The following is a 19,103-nucleotide window of genomic DNA, read 5'->3' on the forward strand; positions in this document are numbered from 1 at the left end:
ACCAGGTGGTTTCTGGGTAGAATAGGTCCGGAGCAGCCTATGTTGGGCGTGCAAGGTACTACATGGATCATGGGCTGAAGTTCTGTGATTTGGTTGATTGTGTGTCATTGTATCCCAACGGTGTTGGACATTGCTCGTGACATCTCATGATATATAATTGTTTATGGATGTGTGACCAGCTGGCAAGAAAAACTTTAAACTGTGTTCTGGGCCCTGTTCCACGAAGCGATCTTAGCGCTAAGATGATCGTAACTCCCATACTTTATCATAGGCCTACGGTAGTCGTGGGGCTGAGATTGCTTTGGGGAATGGGGCCCTGGCTTCTTGTTTTGTCACAGTTTCATAATGACATGGGCGGTGGATTAGCGTTTGCTTGTCACGCTGAAGACCTGGGATCGATTCCCAACATGGGTACAATGTGTAAAGCTCATTTCTGTTGTCCCCGGGTGATATTGCTGGAATATAAAAGCGTTGAAAACAATACTCACAATGACAGATTGTGGCTCATGCTGTGAACCACTGACTCATCGAAGCAGAAGTTCTGCAAGTATGATCAGTGATCAGTTGTTGGTAGTTATTCTGGTGTTACCAACATTAACCTGTGTTTTAGTTGTTCCGGCCTGACAAGGTGGACATCCCGGAGCGTTATGTTCCTGACTCTGATGAAGAGGATCTTACTGATGCACAGAGAATAGAACGCATAGAGAAGGCCGAGAAGATCAAGAGGATCCTAGCCAATCAGAGGTGGGTTGCCCATTCATCCAGGTAGTTGGGGGCTGGAATACAGGGATGTGGTCATTTTGGGATCGGCTTGCAGCAGTGGTTAGAGTAGTAAATAAGCCATAGGGAGATGGTACAGAATGGTCAGGGTACAGGGTGAGATGGTACAGAACGGTCAGGGTACAGGGTGAGATGGTACAGAACAGTCATGGTACAAGGTGAGATGGTACAGAATGGTCAGGGTACATGGGGAGATGGTACAGAACAGTCATGGTACAAGGTGAGATGGTACAGAATGGTCAGGGTACAGGGTGAGATGGTACAGAATGTTAAGGGTACAGGGTGAGATGGTAGAGAACAGTCATGGTACAGGGTGAAATGGTCAGGGTACAGGGTGAAATGGTATAGAATGCTCAGGGTACATAGAATACAGAGAATAGAACGCATAGAGAAGGCCGAGAAGATCAAGAGGATCCTAGCCAATCAGAGGTGGGTTGCCCATTCATCCAGGTAGTTGGGGGCTGGAATACAGGGGTGTGGTCATGTTGAGATCGGCTTGCAGCAATGGTTAGAGTAGTAAATAAGCCATAGGGAGATGGTACAGAATGGTCAGGGTACAGGGTGATATGGTCAGGGTACAGGGTGAGATGGTACAGAATGTTTCGGGTACGGGGTGAGATGGTACAGAAGTCAGGGTACAGGGTGAGATGGTACAGGAATCTCAGGGTACAGGGTGAGATGGTACAGGATGCTCAGGGTACAGGGTGAGATGGTCAGGGTACAGGGTGAGATGGTACAGAATGGTCAGGGTACAGGGTGAGATGGTCAGGGTGAGATGGTACAGAATGTTAAGGGTACAGGGTGAGATGGTAGAGAACAGTCATGGTACAGGGTGAAATGGTCAGGGTACAGGGTGAGATGGTACAGAATCTTTAGGGTACAGGATGAGATGGTAGAGAACAGTCATGATACAGGGTGAAATGGTACAGAATGGTCAGGGTACATGGTGAGATGGTACAGAATGTTTAGGGTACAGGGTGAGATGGTAGAGAACAGTCATGGTACAGGTTGAAATGGTACAGAATGGTTAGGGTACAGGGTGAGATGGTACAGCATGTTTAGGGTATAGGATGAGATGGTAGAGAACAGTCATGGTACAGGGTAAGATGGTCATGGTACAGGGTTAGATGGTACAGATAGTCAGGGTACAGGGTGAGATGGTACAGAATAGTCAGGGTACAGGGTGAGATGGTCAGGGTACAGGGTGAGATGGTACAGAATAGTCAGGGTACAGGTTGAGATGGTACAAAATAGTCATGGTACAGGGTGAGATGGTACAGAATAGTCAGGGTACAGGGTGAGATGGTACAGAATACTCAGGGTACCAATCTCATTAAAATCAAACCTCAGTTCCCGCTACCGCTAAACAAAGATCTGAGGACATCCCATTATGGGTCACGTCAGAACGACCTTTCATCCGACCAGTCAGAGCATCCCTTACCAGATTGTGAAATTGACAATCGGAATGTGATTTCTGATCATGCAGCCTCTACGGGTCTAACGACTGTATCCATACAATCTAGACCATCTATTAGCCATTCCAGAATGTTCTTTTGTTCAGGTTTCAAATTTGTAATTGAGAATTTGTCAAAATATGTTTCGAAGCGCAGTCGCCAATTTGAAATTAGTGCCGTAAAACATGAGAAAGCTGCCTTCTGATTGGTCATTCCATTGGTCGGTCAAAGTTCACAAAGTTTAGCGGTAGCGAGAACTAAGATCTGATTTTAATGAGATTGTCAGGGTACAGGATGAGATTTAAAGAAAGTCAGGGTACAAGGTTGTGTTGGACAGAATGGTCCAGGTACATGGTAGAATGGTGAAGGATGTACAAAATTGTGACTTTACAGGATGATAATGAACAGTTTTGCTAAGTGGTTTGAACAATTGGCTTACCACAAGGCCCTTTGCTTCCCTCTGATCTCATCAAAAGATATTGGTATGAAGTATGTGATCATTGCTGATGCTGCATGTCTTTGTTCCAGTGTACACTCCTTGTCTCAGCCCGACATCAGTCATATTGGTCAAAACATTCACCGCAAAGTGGAGATTGAGAAACAGCGGCGGTCACAACTTCTGGCTCTGGGTCAGGACCTGGCCAAGCAGGTGACACTCAAGACCAAGCAAGATGCAGGTACGTGCACAGCTTCATCAATAGGGTGGAGGCACAGGTGGCCTCGTCTAAAGCTCTGCAGGTCACTGTACAGAGTTGCATTGTTTAAGTGTGCAAGAAACCTCTTATCGTGGGACAATTCCAGTTTGTCCTGATTATGTTACGGTTATGGGTTTCACCATTGGTGAACTTCTGAGACCTGCATCACTTCCATCCCATATCAAGATGATATGACATGATATACAACTGATATGACATGATATACAACTGATATGACATGATATACAACTGATATGACATGATATACAACCAAAATGACATGATATACAACTGATATGACATGATATACAACTGATATGACATGACATGCAACTGATATGACATGATATACAACTGATATGACATGATATACAACCGATATGACATGATATACAACCGATATGACATGATATACAACTGATATGACATGATATACAACCGAAACACTTTTCAATGTGGCATTAAACAAAACTCACTACATAAATATGTGTTGATTTCAGCCCACAGACGGAAGACATGGTCTGGGGGGCAGTTCGCAGAGGCGTTCCCTCATGGTGTGGAGAGTGGTATCCATGACACATTGCCCACCACCTACACACAACAGCGGAGCAATGTCCTTGTGTGATCTTGTCACCTGGCACAACTATCTGGAGTGAACTTGTCACAATCCCGGGACATATCGAGAATCATCTGACATAACTAGGATCATGTGACTTTCCTTGGATCATGTGACTTTCCTTTGATCATATGACATCTAGAATCATGTGACATAACAGTGACATATCGAGAATCATCTGACATAACTAGGATCATGTGACTTTCCTTGGATCATGTGACTTTCCTTGGATCATGTGACATATCTAGAATCATGTGACATAACAGTGACATATCAAGAATCATCTGAATAACTAGGATCTTGTGACATTCCTTGAATCATGTGACTTTCCTTGGATCATGTGACATATCAAGAATCATGTGACATAACAATGATCATGTGACATTTCTAGGACCATTTGGCATAACTAAAATCATGACATTCTTAGGATCATGTGACACAAATGGAATGATGTGACGTACAAAGAATCATGTGACATTCCAAGGATTATGTGAAGTGTGGACAAGTCATGATCATGTGACATTCCTACATGTTCTTGTGACAAAATATATGTTCTGTGGATCTTAAAGTTCATATACAGAATTAACATGCAGAACACTAGGCCATTATATGGTGTTCTCAGAGAATAATCCTTGATGCACCTGACCAGTGAGAGTGCATTCTGTAGTCTAGAGGTTGTACATAAGCAGGAATATATCTTGCAACTGTAGAAAGAGATTCCCAGTTGGATATGTGTGGTATTGGGAACTGAAAAACATCCCCAGATTGTATGTTAAAAATCAAATGTGTCTTACAGTTTTTTATAACCAGATGATTTTAGTCATCATCATTGTAAACAAAATTCAACCATTCTGGACAGACAAGGTCAACTACGAATAGAATTAAGGCCGCAAGATTCATAGAATAGTTACAGATGATTCATGGAAGGCTGCTGCAAACAGACTAAGTGTATATATCGTGTGCCTTCGCAGCATCACGGGACCAGAAGAGGACAAGAAGCTAAGCAGATTCAGCAGATGTACCGGTAATGCCAGATTTCTCATGTAAGCAAGAGCTGTCAAGGATGACTTTGTTGTAACTGGAACCCTACGCGGGATAACTTGACGCTACGCAAGACAACGCCATCATCACCATTGTGTCTTTTTGACAACCCATTGCCCTTGATTTAGTTTACAGGATCACTGGATTTACAACACAGGCAAGTGGGTGTGTAATCCTAATCTTGCCATCCTGTTACATGAAACTGTCAGTTTTGATACCATTTATGTATATTTATGCCGTTTTTATTCTAGAAATTTGAGGAATTTTAATGCCCACAGCATTTGATGGTGTCAGGATGTTGTTGGATCAGTGTTATATTTTCCTAATCAAGAAGCTATTGGAACACACTGTGGATGGAACCTATGTGTTTTGTGTGTCTGCATCTATGCAACTGTTTAATGATGCACAATATGGAAGGGTTCTGTGAATGTTTTGTAAGTTTTATTCATGATCAAATCTGTGTTTAAGGGTACCATGCTGTATTTTATCAGAGCATTAAACCTGGTGTGGCCTCATGTGATAACAATGAGCTCATTATGTGAAGCTGTGTGCCTTATTAGATGTTGAGTTCGTATGATCAAGATGGCGGGCAGCAGATAGTTTGCAAGATGTAGAACTGTTTCTTCATCGAAGCTCCTTGGACATGTGTTGAATGCAATTCAAGAATGTTGTGAAGTTCTTGGTAAATTGTATTTGCCTTCCTGAATTGTTTTTGTTAATTTTATTAATATGGATGTAAATGATCAGAATTTTGATTAAATGTTTTTATAATCTTTTCACGACAAATACTCTTAGAGTAGAATCAGATGGTCAGTATAATTCATTTGTTTTTGAGCGTTATATGTTTGATTCATATTTTAATGACAAGACTCTTAATTAGGGGCGGATATGAAGTGAGCATGCACGGAAACTTCTCTTTTAGGATTGTTTAGGCTTTCTGTTGTGTTGATTTATGTATGTCTTTTAAAGTGACTGATAATGTTTTATCAAGTTGGTCTGTATCATGTTTCACTGTAATCAGTTTGAAGTTTTGTGAAAATTATAGATATGGCAAATGCTTAACTTTGGATATGGATTTTGCTTAACTTTGTGTAATTTCCGTCTTTTTTATTCAGGGTATATTCTAAGCATTTAACAAACAGCTTTATGCCTTGAAATGTTACTATGTGTTACTGGTTACTCATTTCTAGAGTGCAGGAATTAGTGTGGACTTAAACAAGAATGGTTTACGTTTCAGTGTATATCTTGAGGAAGTACTGAAGTCGTTCCAGGGTAGTTTACATCGAGTAGAAATCAGAGATCACTACAATGAATGCAATTCTCATAGTGCTCCATGTTATTTGTAAGAGATAGATGTGATTTTTGTGTATAGGTTTCACATGTGCGTATAATTAACATACAAGACAGAACTGTTTTAGTTTTGAAGAAAAAAAAGAATGATTTATTCTTGATATTTTTTAGATGTAGGTGCAAGTGTGAATGATGACAGTGATAGAATTGGACTTAGTTTCCTAAACAATATGAGCAGTATCATCTTGATTATTTCGAGTAGCATATTTCCCTTTGGTTATGATACACACCCTGAACACGTGGTACTTCTGATAGGCATGACAAGTCGTGTACTGATGACATCACCTCTAGTAATTTGATTGGACTGGTGGCGTGTCATGTGAACATTTGAACAAAGGTATGGAGGCGAATACGTCCAGAGTAGTTATCATAGGAAAATGGATGAATTTTACAGTGGATAATCATGGTAAAGTTCTATACATTTACTGGGAATCAGGTGAGCAGTCTTTATACTAACATTACACGTGAAAATATTAATCAAGTGTTACCTTTAGTATTTAGTAACATTTCAGTGACCTTCTCCTGGGAGCCTGTCTAAGTATTTAGTGATACATCATATGGTTTATATGTTAATCCTATTTGTGACGGAAACCATGGAAGACCAGACATTTTTAAGCTTGGCTTATGGATTCACCAACTCCAGAAAAAAGTGAAATGTGAAAAAATATAATAAATGAAAATCAGTTTTATTTTGCCAACCAGAAATTGGTAAAATGTTTTAAAAAACTCATTAACTGTCACTATCAATATAAACAAATTATTTGAAATACTATGGTTAAAACCTTAGTAAGAACTTATCTGAAAAACTTCAAAATGAATTGTGATGCATCGCGAGGGGACATAAACAAAAATATTGTAAATTGTTATGTTTTTATTATTATTATTTTGATCTGCTGACCTGAATTTTGGGGCCAAAAATCCATACCCCTTCAAAGAAAGTCTTGCTTATAATGAATGGTTCTCTAGATTCTAAACAGATTGATATGTGTAGCTGTGAGGTCCGTGAGTGTACAGTATTTGTGAATAATTTAGTTTACATTCCATTTAAATAGTGATATATTAGTGTAAATTATTTTCAGCTCATATTTGTATAAAGAAACCTTTACATAACCATTCCTTTCATTGTAAACAGTTTTGTAGTTTTGCAGTTCAAGTACAGCATCATTGACTGCATGCTGGGATAGTCAGCGTTGTTATTGTGCAGGTTGTGAGTCCATCCCTCGTGATATCTACAACTGTGATCTGTGTTGCAATCATATGTACAGTGTTACAGGAGATAGTTACCCAGATGGTGCTAATCATGGAAAGCAAGAAATAGTATTCTATACATACCTGTAACGTAAGATTGAAACAAGATAGCCAAGATAGTCTGAGTTGCTTCCCTTGGGCACACCAGCAACCTATGATTGTGGGTTTGAATCCCAGTTCATTCTGATTCTGTTTCTAGGTTTGTCATCACCATAGCTGTGCTTGTGGATTTCACCAAAGTGGTAAACGTCTAAGACCTGCATCACTTCGGGCTGTTCTCCTCATTGTGAGCTGACACAATGATATAACTGGAGTACAGTGAAAAGTGGCGCCAAACCCTACTCATTCAAATGGCACAAGGGCATAATGGCCCATGGATCATAGGTGTCGATATTTGTTCTGCAGTGTTGTGTCCCTTTAGTCAGGTCAGGATCTGCTGATCATTGGTTTCAATTACCAGATTCGCCATGATCATAATTGCTGGCATAAGCACTGTACTTGAGCAGGTGAGTTTCACCGAAGTGGAAAACATCTTTGATCCGTGTCACTTTCTGTGATCTGTGTCACTTTCTATGATCTGTGGGCTTTCCTATCATGTTAAGCTGACACACTGTATTATGTGGCATTAAACACAGCTCACTCACTACATGATTCTGTCCATATGTTCCCCTGAGTCAACAGTCTGCAAGATTCCTTTGTATGGCAAAAATCTATCAATGCCTGCTCACTGAATCCAGTTTATTTAGCATCCTACCCTGTGGGAATCCAGAAGAATAGGTTCTCAGCATCTTATGTTTTTTGTAAGAGATGACGGGGTTGTCAGGTTCAGTGACTTGGCTGACTGCATGTCACTGTGCCCCAATGGTGTGGATTGTTGCTCATGCTTTCAGTGCGACACTGAATATTTACAAGCCGCTATGTGCGCTGGAATATTGCTGGGCACATCATGTATGATTTTGGATTAAGAATATTTGAAAGTACTTAATTTTATTTTTTACCTGTTTCCTGGCTGTTTGGCCTCGGACTGAATAAATCAAAGTTGGCAACTATCTCCTGTCACACTTGCCGAATATCTTATTTTACTTTACCTCACCAGTTGATGAGAGTATTCAGAAGGGGAGATAACCTGTTCGCTATGTAAGAGAACTTGAATGTGTCATGGGTATATATAGTTACACACACACACACACACACACACACACACACACACACACACACACACACACACACACACACATCCCCGCCTTCAAACCCTCTGTGATCCAATGAGATTGCTTAATAGTATAGTTTAGTTGGTAGTAGAAATGTGTAAAGATTAGTTTTGTATTCGACACTACTGACGTCGTTACATTCACAGAATCCAGTATGGCAGGCTCGTATACATTATCAACCTCTCATGATATTTTCAAGAGACACATTTGTGTTGCTGAGAGCAGTTCAGAATGACATTATCCAACAGTTTTCTGTTCCCGTTTCTGAAGATAACTGTCTTTTCTCTACTTTTGAACAAATGATGTACATTGTTTCTGGCAGTGTTTTGCTTGTATATATGTAAATGTGCCAAGTGGCCCCATCCTGGGGGTGCTACACCGCATAGTAATCATAGAGGCTACCATGACCTGACCACATCGCTGCTATCCTCAACATCTTAGTTACAATATAGATGCTATGCCAACATCCATAGGTTAGATGTGAACTTATATCTCATAGGATATGGATGTAATCTTAGGATGGAAGAATCCATTTCTTATTCCAGGAAACCAAAACTAACATTTTGTGTACTTTTCCCGAACTAATTTGCCCTCAGGTTTTTGACCAAAAATAATTGTTTTGCTGGACAGACTGGATGTCATAAAATAAATATACCACTAAAAAAAGTCAAGGATCACCGATTCTTTCATATTACTATGGTAAAAATGTCATAGCAGGACAGATTAACTATAGAAATGTGAAAGAATTACTTTCCCAGTGAAATTGTTTGTTTTTAAGCAGTGACTGAAAAAGGACACTTTCTCTGACAAAAATGACAGCTCCTACTAATATGACATGATGTGTCCCTAGGGGGCTGGGTTAGCCAATTGGTTAAAATATGTCACACAGAAGACCTAGGTTTGATTCCCCAAATGGGTACACTGTGTGAAGTCCATTCTCCATGCTGATATTGCTGGAGATTGCTAAAAGTGGTGAAAGACCCAAGCCACACACTCAACAACTGTCAATAGTTTAGAACCATACATAAATTGAGCAGATCTATGCATCGTTATATTGGGGCCAGAAAGATCAAAGTTACAGGCGGGAAACCATGCTACACACTCATTCACAGAAAACATATTGTGATCATGTTGTAGTTGATGTTAAGATGACTGTGAAGTCAGTCACCTATTCTACTCAACATTTGCTAAGGATCACACATTTGACTAAAGATGACTATTTTGGTCCTTAAGTGTTGTATAATGGATTCAGGAAATGTAGAATACGGGTTTTAATTCACACAGAGCACATGGTATACATGCAGGCAGACATTGGAACTCCCCCCTTTCTTACTCCCTAACTGAAGAGTACATTTTATAACATAAGCTGTCCAGAGTTATCTCCCCTAGACCATACCATGAACACATTAAGCCGTCCGGAGTTATCTCCCATAGACCACTACATTGAGTGTACATAAAGACATAACACTTAGCTAATGTTGAGTAGTTACATATTGCAGCCCCAAGATCAAGCAGCAAGCCAGATTGTGCTGCCCACCGTATCAACTGGCATTATTTTGTAAGTACCGGTAATTATCCTTAGGTTGTTTGTGTGGAGTGATAACAGGTCATGGTTGTTCAACAATAGAAAGCTTTTGCTTGGGTAATATGTCTGCTCAGTCTATAATAGATTTATATCACTGCTCAAATCAAACCTTTATTAGTAAGAATCCATGTTTATGCCATGGAAGCAACTTGTTAGCCTGTGTGTATGGTAGCTTCACTTGGTGTTTGCCTGGGCATGTTATTTCAGGACAGTGTCATCACCCCTGGCAGGCCTGCATCCCATGAAGCCTTGATTACCCCGTTCTGTGTTGAGTGTCTTCAATTTTGTAAATGACCTACTTCCACATAAAGCTGAATACTGAATAAAGCCACATAAATACTGTTCAACTAGGTGTTAAGCAATCTTACTCAGCAGCTATGGAAGCAGTGAAACACTTTATTGAAATTAATTTTGTGTTGACAGGCACTATGAAATTTGAAGGTGTTTATCCCCGAGGAAGTTATCTCCCTTTGTACAGCTATGATGAAGTTGAGGTCACTCTTTTGGTGATGTCTTCGAACAGCTACATCATTGGTTTCACTGAAAAAAGATTAACCCCATCTTGCCTCATGGTCACATTCCTGTAGACATGTTAACAAGGCCCAACACTAATGTTAGGTATGTGTCATGGTCCCATGAGGGGCAGTCGGGTAGCCTAGTGGTTAAATCGTTAGCTCGTCACGCCGAAGACCCAGGTTTGATTCCCGACATTGGTACAAAGTGTGAAGCCCATTTCTGGTGTCCCCTGCCGTGATACTGCTGGAATATTGCTATAAACGGCGTAAAACCATACTCACTCACTCATGGTCCCATGAAAAGTGTGTGAGGGTGAGGCAGTACATCATACACCATAGTCTCAGATCTTTGTGAAAAAGTTCTTTCATGATGATCTTAGAAAATGATTGTAGCCTATTGTGTAAAGGTTATGTAATATGATATTGTATGTAACAGAATTATTTTTAACATTTTTGCATAATGGCGTAAAAAACAAATTTTGGAAATTTTATTATTTTCTTACGTAAAGTGACAGTTGTGCTATAATAATCGTTAGTCAGTTTAGGGTATGAGTTACGACATGTAGTGCTACAATCACTATGTTAAACAGACTCTGCCTTGTACCAGTATGGCAGTGTGACCAATAAAATTCCCTGTACTCCTACAATAAGACAATAGGTCTAGTCTGATGAAGTAACATGTCCCCACAAAACTGAGTGAAGCTACATTAAAATCAAACTTGTACAGACTATTGACACAGACTGCTGACCAGTGAGAAATTATTCTGTTATTTGTTGGTGACTTTTAGCATAATTTTTTACCAGCCAGTGTATATATATTTCTATACCATTATCTAATGCCTCACATCAATATGATATTAGATAGCTAACATATACATCGTGTACTCACTCATACCACTTGTTGAAGTGAATATTAAATATCATGCCATCTGATCCGTCTTGTGTGTTTTATCTAATGTTCAGAATCAATTGTTGTGTGATCTTTGTGGATGTGCCGGTGTTTAAGCCATTTATCTTAGTCTGCTGAATCCATGAACACGGGTATGGTTCTGACAAAGTGGAGGGGGCAGGGGTGGCCCAGTCGTCTAAGGCGCCGCAAATTGCAGTGCAGAGTTGCGTCCCTTGGGCACGCCAGAAACCTATGATTGTGTGTTCAAATCCTGGTTTGCCCCGATTATGTCAGCACAGCACCATACCCGTGCTTGTGGGTTTCACCGAACTGGTAAACGTCTGAGACCTGCATCACTTCAGGCTTTCCTCCCACATTAAGCTGACACGCCGCAATGTCATACTGTTAAAAGCGGCGTTAAACCCAACTCACTCAATGACTCACTCAGCAAAGTGGAAAAACGTCAAAACTGCAATACTGCAGGGCTTTCTCCAACATCAAGCTTATAACATAGAGCAATAATATCAGTGATATAACTGGCATGCTAATCAAAGCATCTTCATATGCCAGCATGTATACAGAACACAACTTACATGTGTATCAAAATTGCTTTATTTTTTTCTTGAAATAAGATTTCACATAATAAAACAATAAAACATAACCAAATCTCAGTCATGCAGACTAACAAGCTCAACTGTCCAGCAATAACAACTCACTAGGCAACATGTATTATGGGGGCAAAAGCATATCAAACACATGTCATTGTACAAATACTAACACAGCTTGCAAATATTGTCAAGAAAAATTAAAAGTGGAACTTTCATCCTACTTCCTGATTCTAATACCACTGACAGATATTCAACTTCAAAAACTTAATGTCAATCCTAATTCAATATATTTCACCATCATCGAAGATAGCATCATGATCTGCAAGAATCCTCTTATGTATACTACTCAAAAGAGGTTAAACAAAAAAACATTCTTTCATATTACTATAGTTAATACTCTGATTAACTACAGTAATATGAAAAAATGAGGTCCTTAACCTCTTTTGAGTAGTATATGTCCAATACATATAAAGCACTAATGTTGCTGTCTAGTTCCAGACTGGAGATGGGCAGTGGAGATAAGACGCCAATGTTAACATATACTACCCAATGTTTGATAAGGGTACATCAATATTTCATACTGTCTACAGATGCATGTCGTATGCATGTTGGTGGATGATGGAATAAAAGGAATATCCCTATCCAAAGTTGAGTGGTATACAACATGTTATGATAAACTCTCTGTCACTCTAGCGCACATGTCCTAGATAAGAGCCACAGTTGTGTAGTATTGTCTTGGAGTAGAAGTTACAAGGGAACTGCAGTTCCGGTAAACATCAGGAATTACTTCACAAGGTTCATACAGTCACTGTCATGTCTCCTATTCTGATCACAACTGTCAACTGTTTTCCTTGAGATAAAACATGATTTGATCGATCAGAATTTGCTGAAATATATTCTATTCATAAAGATATCCTACCTTTTGCTCTACATATTGTATTCATAAAGATATCCTACCTTTTGCTCTACGTATTGTATTCATAAAGATATCCTACCTTTTGCTCTACATATTGTATTCATAAAGATATCCTACCTTTTGCTCTACATATTGTATTCATAAAGATATCCTACCTTTTGCTCTACGTATTGTATTCATAAAGATATCCTACCTTTTGCTCTACATATTGTATTCATAAAGATATCCTACCTTTTGCTCTACATATTGTATTCATAAAGATATCCTACCTTTTGCTCTACATATTGTATTCATAAAGATATCCTACCTTTGCTCTACATATATAAGTTCAGATGATTTTTAGTTTAATACATACAGTATGTTTCTAAGCTGATTTTCCTCAAGATCCATGTTCTCAATGGCTATCAAAGCAAACACTTAGATAATCACATGGTAAAGCAAAGGCATCTATTGAAAAGGCCAAAGCTTCCACCATGTGCGTTTTAAACTCAAAATTCCACTGATCAGCTTTATACGAAGGTGGGTAATCTATTCTATGTAAAGCTATTAATTGTTTAAAGGATTTGCCGAATGAAGCATGTAAATAATTAGTGTTTTACTACAGGTCAATAAATAGTTTCAGTCCGTTTGGAATTCCTTTCAATAAAGGTAAAGGGAATGTTTTGAGACAGTCCCTGATATCTACTCAGAAACAAACACATCTGGATATATTACAATTAGATATATAAGAATAATTACACATGTTTACAATCAACAATGTTACAGCCAACAATAGGTAAACAATTTCTTGACACCATGAAGATATTTGTGAGAATAGAATGAAACTTAATTGTGTCAATACGCTGAATATTGCAAATAAGTAGAGGCCATACACAATCAGTTGTCAGGAATATGTGCAAGGCATTTAAAAAATTAGTCGTTTTTCCTCAGCTACGTCGACAAATATTTATTCCCCATCCATCAAAAAAACAAAACCATATTGTTATTAAAACATTTAAAAACATTAATCGCAAACTGGCTATGAGTCATACCTCACATGAAGCATTTACTGTTGTTATCAGAAGCAGTGGACAATGTCGGAAGCAGAATAATTGCTGTTAGACATAAAACAAGTACACTACTCTATCATCCATAATCACTGTACTGATTGTGTTTGGCCTTTTTAAACAGTTGTCCATACACACAGGGAATGGCTATACGGAACGTTGGTGATGATGGAATGTCATGATAATTACAATGAGGTAAATTTTGATCAAATGTGTACAACCATTTAACAGGAACAGATGCAACATATATACACACATAATGCAAGATGCATTTTAATACAGAAATTAGTGTTGGCGATAGCTGTCAAAACAGTTAAAAAAACCTTCTATGTAAAGTTTTGAATTAAGATGTTTTATTTGAATTATTAATGCTTGATTGTGTATTCTGTATGTCTACACAAAATACACCATCTGCTAGATTTAAACACATCTTGTCTAGAATATCATATTTGTGATGCTTGCGGTAAATTGAATCATGATAAACAAAGTCATAAATACGAGGGTCATATTGTCAAGACTCTCTCATTCGTTTTTAACTGAAGCTAGTATATTGCAGACTGTTGTTATTTATCACTGTGTATTACATGTTTCAAATACAGCTACATTGTGTATTACATGTTTCAAATACAGCTACATATCTACATCAGTGAGACAGGTTGGAGCACCAGCTACTGCTGGGGTGTATATGTATATATAGCATAATAGTGGGATACAAAGTGAATAGTGGTTCAACAAGTCAATACAGGGGTTGTCTTGGAGTGACTATATGGAAAGTCTTGAACAAAGAAAGTTTAGATTGAATACAGGGGGTAGTCTTACAATGAATACACGGGTGGTATTAGAGTGAATAGATGGAAAGTTTTTGAGTACAGGAAGTCTCAGGGTGAATACAGGGGATGGCTTCAAGTGAATATAGGGGAGGGCTTCAAGTGAATACAGGGGAGGGCTTAAAGTGAATATAGGGGAGGGCTTAAAGTGAATATAGTGAATATAGGGTTGTCTTGGAATGAATACAGGGGAGAGCCCATAGAGTATAACTTACACGAGAGGGCTTCTAGTGAATATTGGGGAGGGCTTCTTGTGAATATAGGGCACAGCAGAAACCATGGGGAGTAATGCAGGGTTATAGTAAGTGGGAACACACAGGGTAGTTCGAGGGAATACAGGGGCTGGAGTATAGATGGATACAGGTTGGTAAGGAAATATAAGCACAATATTGGTAAACATGTATGTATATGGCTGTTACACTTCTGATGGTACACCTATCACAGGATGTGACTCAAACACAGACTAGACAGAGAGCAACAACTTTTCTCATGGACAAATATAACTATCTTATGTTGACAGTGAATTTTTATGTCAGTATTATAAATACCCTAATAATACTAATACAGAAAAAGAATGTATTTTCTAATGTAAACTGTTTGATCATGAAGTTTGTTAAAAGTATGAAGAGTGTAGCACCAGTATACATACACAGGTACATTGTCTGGTACTATTGTCATTCCTAAAAATATATTACAAAATGGAAAGACATCTAGACATGTATAGACAATCAATAATTATCAACAAGAATGTGAAAAATGATAAGATTTAACAATGATATTCAAAATATTCATTATCTCCAAAATGACAATTGTATATTAACCTGTTAAACAAAGAGGCCATCAAATGAAAATGTCAAACACATCCTCAATTCAATAATTTGTTAAAATATTTTTTACATAAGCGCCATCATGATTCTGTAGCCCACAATACAGAAAGCTGTGTACCATCTCCAAACACAAACAATATATCAAGCAAAACAAAACATCAATGCTGAGTCCAGTGTCAAGAATGTTTTCTGTCATCATTACCTCAAAATGTAGGTATTATCCAGGGACTATCAATAAACTAGTCTTATCCTAATTAAATGCATTAAAAAAATTGACACGTCCCCTTTTTTGATTGACATGAACTTCCTTCTGAGTAACATTGTACTACTATCACAGTCTAATATCAACAAGCTATTAACAATCAACCATGCAAATAAATTCCTTCATAGCAATGAATAAACACTACAGACAGCGACACTCATTGACACATATTTGTAACAGCAAGACACCTGGGCAGTCTGTATTTTACTAAGCTTCTCATTGCCTTCCCTAAATCATTCCGCTCTGCCAATATAAAATGATTTCATATTTAAACAGAAGGATATTCAAGGTCAATAACTCAGCTCATAGCTATTTTTTTCTAACTCCGCTTTTCAAAACACAGTTGTGCTTTGAATATAGCACAATAATGTTGTGAGTTTATGAACATGTTCAAAATTCATAATCAGTTTGTGGGGACTAGACTCAGTAAAAGTGACAATCTAGCGGTTTATCTTTACCTCAGCTACCTAAAACTAATGTCTATTTCACACTTGGTACTAGTTAATTGACTGTAAATCAGCTCAAGATCATGTCGCACAGCTGGACCCTTTAACACTTCAATCATGAACCATTTCTGCACATATCTTAAATGACAGACAACTTTTAAGTTGACAGGATCTGAAGCGGAGGATGGAGATGAGAGACACATAAAATAATATGGATGGCCTCACCCACTTCACAGGAGCCAGTCCTTTAGCATGGGGCTGGCGTCAGGCACCAAACTTTCTTATGCAAATTGTGCGAGCAACATGTGCTATCGGTATACAGGTCATGCTTATATTTTCGCAAACACCTGGTGTCATTACTAATTTTCAGTTATCCATTTAAATAATTTTCATTTCTATTTTGCCTTTAAATGGAATCTGTTTGGGCACTTAATTAATACTGGTTATTCTCTGGCATTGACGTTATATATTACCTTTCTCTTCTCTCTTCCCCCACCACATTCCAATCGTCAATGTCAATAGAGTAAAATGGTTCAAATTATTCTTTTAAAAACCAGCAAGGAGTGATTGTCATGATCTGGATGACCAGCCAGCCATTGTCATCAATAAACCCTGATAATGAATGACAAGCACTTGCTAATGTTGTAAAGGAAGTGAGTGTAAGCCATCTTGAACTTCTGTGTAGTGAGCAACTACTGAAATTTACAATTAATTTGTGATGGATGCCATACACCTTCACATCATTCATGATAAATGGAATAAAAAATGTGACAAAATATGCATGACTATCAATGACTATTCAATTACCATATTTGGAGCGTTTAGTACTTGGTATAACACAATCAAATTGTGACCACACTTGTTAAATTGCAGTACAGTGAGTGAGTGAGGGAGTGAGTGAGGTTTTACGCCGCTTTTAGCAATATTCCAGCAATATCACAGCAGGGGACACCGGTACACTTGTACCACGAGGCTACCCGACCGCCCCTAAATTCCAGTACAAAACACCACAGCAAATTCTACAAAATGAACGGGTGTGACAAATGAAGTTCTCTGCTCACATCTTGTCTCCTGTCTCCAGGGTTTAGCAGACAGAAAATGTTGCGTACAATGTGCATACAAATAGTGAATGGTATAAACAGTACACACTGCGAGTCCCGGGAATGCGAAATGGTCTGGCTGTTTGAATCCTTAAAACTAATAAAAATTGTAGAGTGTGTGTCACACACAACTGACATTTCTATTCAGGTTTGTTTGTTTGTTGTTTAACGCTGCACTCAGTGATATTCCAACTTTGTGATGGCCGTCTGTAAATAGTCAGGTCTGGACCAGACAATCCAGTGATTGACATCATGAGCATTGATCTACATGGGATATGATGACATGCATCAACCAAGTCAGCAAGCCTGACCAGCTGATCCTTTTAGTCGCCTCTTACAACAAGCTTTTCTATTCTTTTATGCAATATACCCGATGTGTCATTCTTTCATTGAAATTCCCATCTATAACAGGCTAAAGGCTTCTGAGCATGTGCAAAGACATGAGACCCTGGAAGATCCGTGATACAATAGGTCTTCAGCAACCCATGCTTGCTGTAAAAGGCGACTATGCTTGTCATAAGAGGCAACTAACGGGATTGGGTGGTCAGACTCACTGACTTGGTTGATGCATGTTATGGTATCCCAATTGCGTGGATCGATGCTCATGATGACAATCACTGGATTGTCTGGTCCAGACTCGATTATTTACAGACCGCTGTCATATAGCTGGAATATTGCGGCGTTAAACAACAAACAAAACAAGAAAAGACACGTCATTCTTGGAAATCAAGTTGAATATGCTACATGTCACCAGACAGGAACCCCTCATTCATACCACCCCATCCCCTCCCCTACCCACTTACTACTGAGCGTAATGACATGCATTCAACCAAGTCACCAAGCCCCAACACCCAATCTTAGTCATCTTAGTATGGTCGCCTCTTACATCAAGCAACACTTTCATACATTCTATCGCAGGTACACCTGGGGTGTCGGGAGAAGTAGTGATATAGATGGGAGGCTGAAGACACAAGTACTCCGTTGACTCCTGAGACTAGCATTGATGACTAATTGCTGCAGTGTGACACTGTTAACAGCAGTTATCACACTAGCCTACCCAGTGTAAAGGAAACAACACCAGTAGCATCGCTTTCATCTGCCAAAACTCAAACTAAAGTCTCACAGTGGTTTTTACTGCGAAGATGCAAGCTGGTGAAAAAGTAAATGAGGAAATTTAAAATCTCCAAAGGTGACAATTTGACAGGTCATCCCTAATTAAGAAACCCACACCACATCAATTTTCCTGAAATAAGGAATGTAAGAAACTAATGCCTTATGTCGCCTCAACAACAAACAGCAATCCTGACTAAGATGAAACTAAGAAATGAAAAATCTCAGGGTTTCTTCATGCTGAATTCTAAAAATTTGAATTATTAATTTTACCATTTTGTAAATGTTTGCGGATTTGAATTATTTCTAAAAATTCATTTCTTTTGACATCTTGTGGGAAACAAACAGCAATTCCAGTATGTCAATAGGAGATTCTACAAAGTACAAAACACAATGGTTGCACCATTTTACAAAACATACATGAAAAGGTTGGGGAAATATCACAATATAATACTGCACTTGTTGATAGATATCTATGTCCTATATGAAGACTACTTGCAAAATAAGATATAAAATCTACACAAACTTAACATACTACATACATTGGGTGTGTGAAATAGATGACTATTCAATGATA

The 19,103-nt window shown here is 38.6% G+C and overlaps 1 protein-coding gene and 1 long non-coding RNA gene across 4 annotated transcripts in view; one reads left to right on the top strand and one right to left on the bottom strand.

The window, feature by feature from the left end:
- Positions 1 to 11,428, top strand: part of LOC124118799 — an 83,686-nt gene extending 72,258 nt beyond the window's left edge. For all 3 annotated transcript variants that reach the window (XM_046481097.2, XM_046481098.2, XM_048386413.1), the window contains 3 exons: positions 611 to 744; positions 2,763 to 2,911; positions 3,430 to 11,428. In XM_046481097.2, coding sequence (XP_046337053.2) covers positions 611 to 744; positions 2,763 to 2,911; positions 3,430 to 3,554 — 408 coding nt within the window. In that variant the 3' untranslated portion in view covers positions 3,555 to 11,428. The remainder of the gene's footprint in view (positions 1 to 610; positions 745 to 2,762; positions 2,912 to 3,429) is intronic.
- Positions 11,429 to 11,973: 545 nt separating this feature from the next.
- On the bottom strand, positions 11,974 to 18,002 carry LOC124118803. The gene is made up of 2 exons (XR_006858537.2): positions 13,216 to 18,002; positions 11,974 to 13,177 (listed from the first exon to the last, which is right to left on the bottom strand). It is a non-coding gene; the product is annotated as an uncharacterized LOC124118803 (long non-coding RNA).
- Between the last annotated feature and the right edge of the window lie 1,101 nt (positions 18,003 to 19,103).

The sequence above is a fragment of the Haliotis rufescens genome, unplaced genomic scaffold (genome assembly GCF_023055435.1).
Source record: "Haliotis rufescens isolate VD_foot unplaced genomic scaffold, xgHalRufe1.0.p SCAF_6, whole genome shotgun sequence".
Taxonomy (NCBI): Eukaryota; Metazoa; Mollusca; class Gastropoda; order Lepetellida; family Haliotidae; genus Haliotis; species Haliotis rufescens.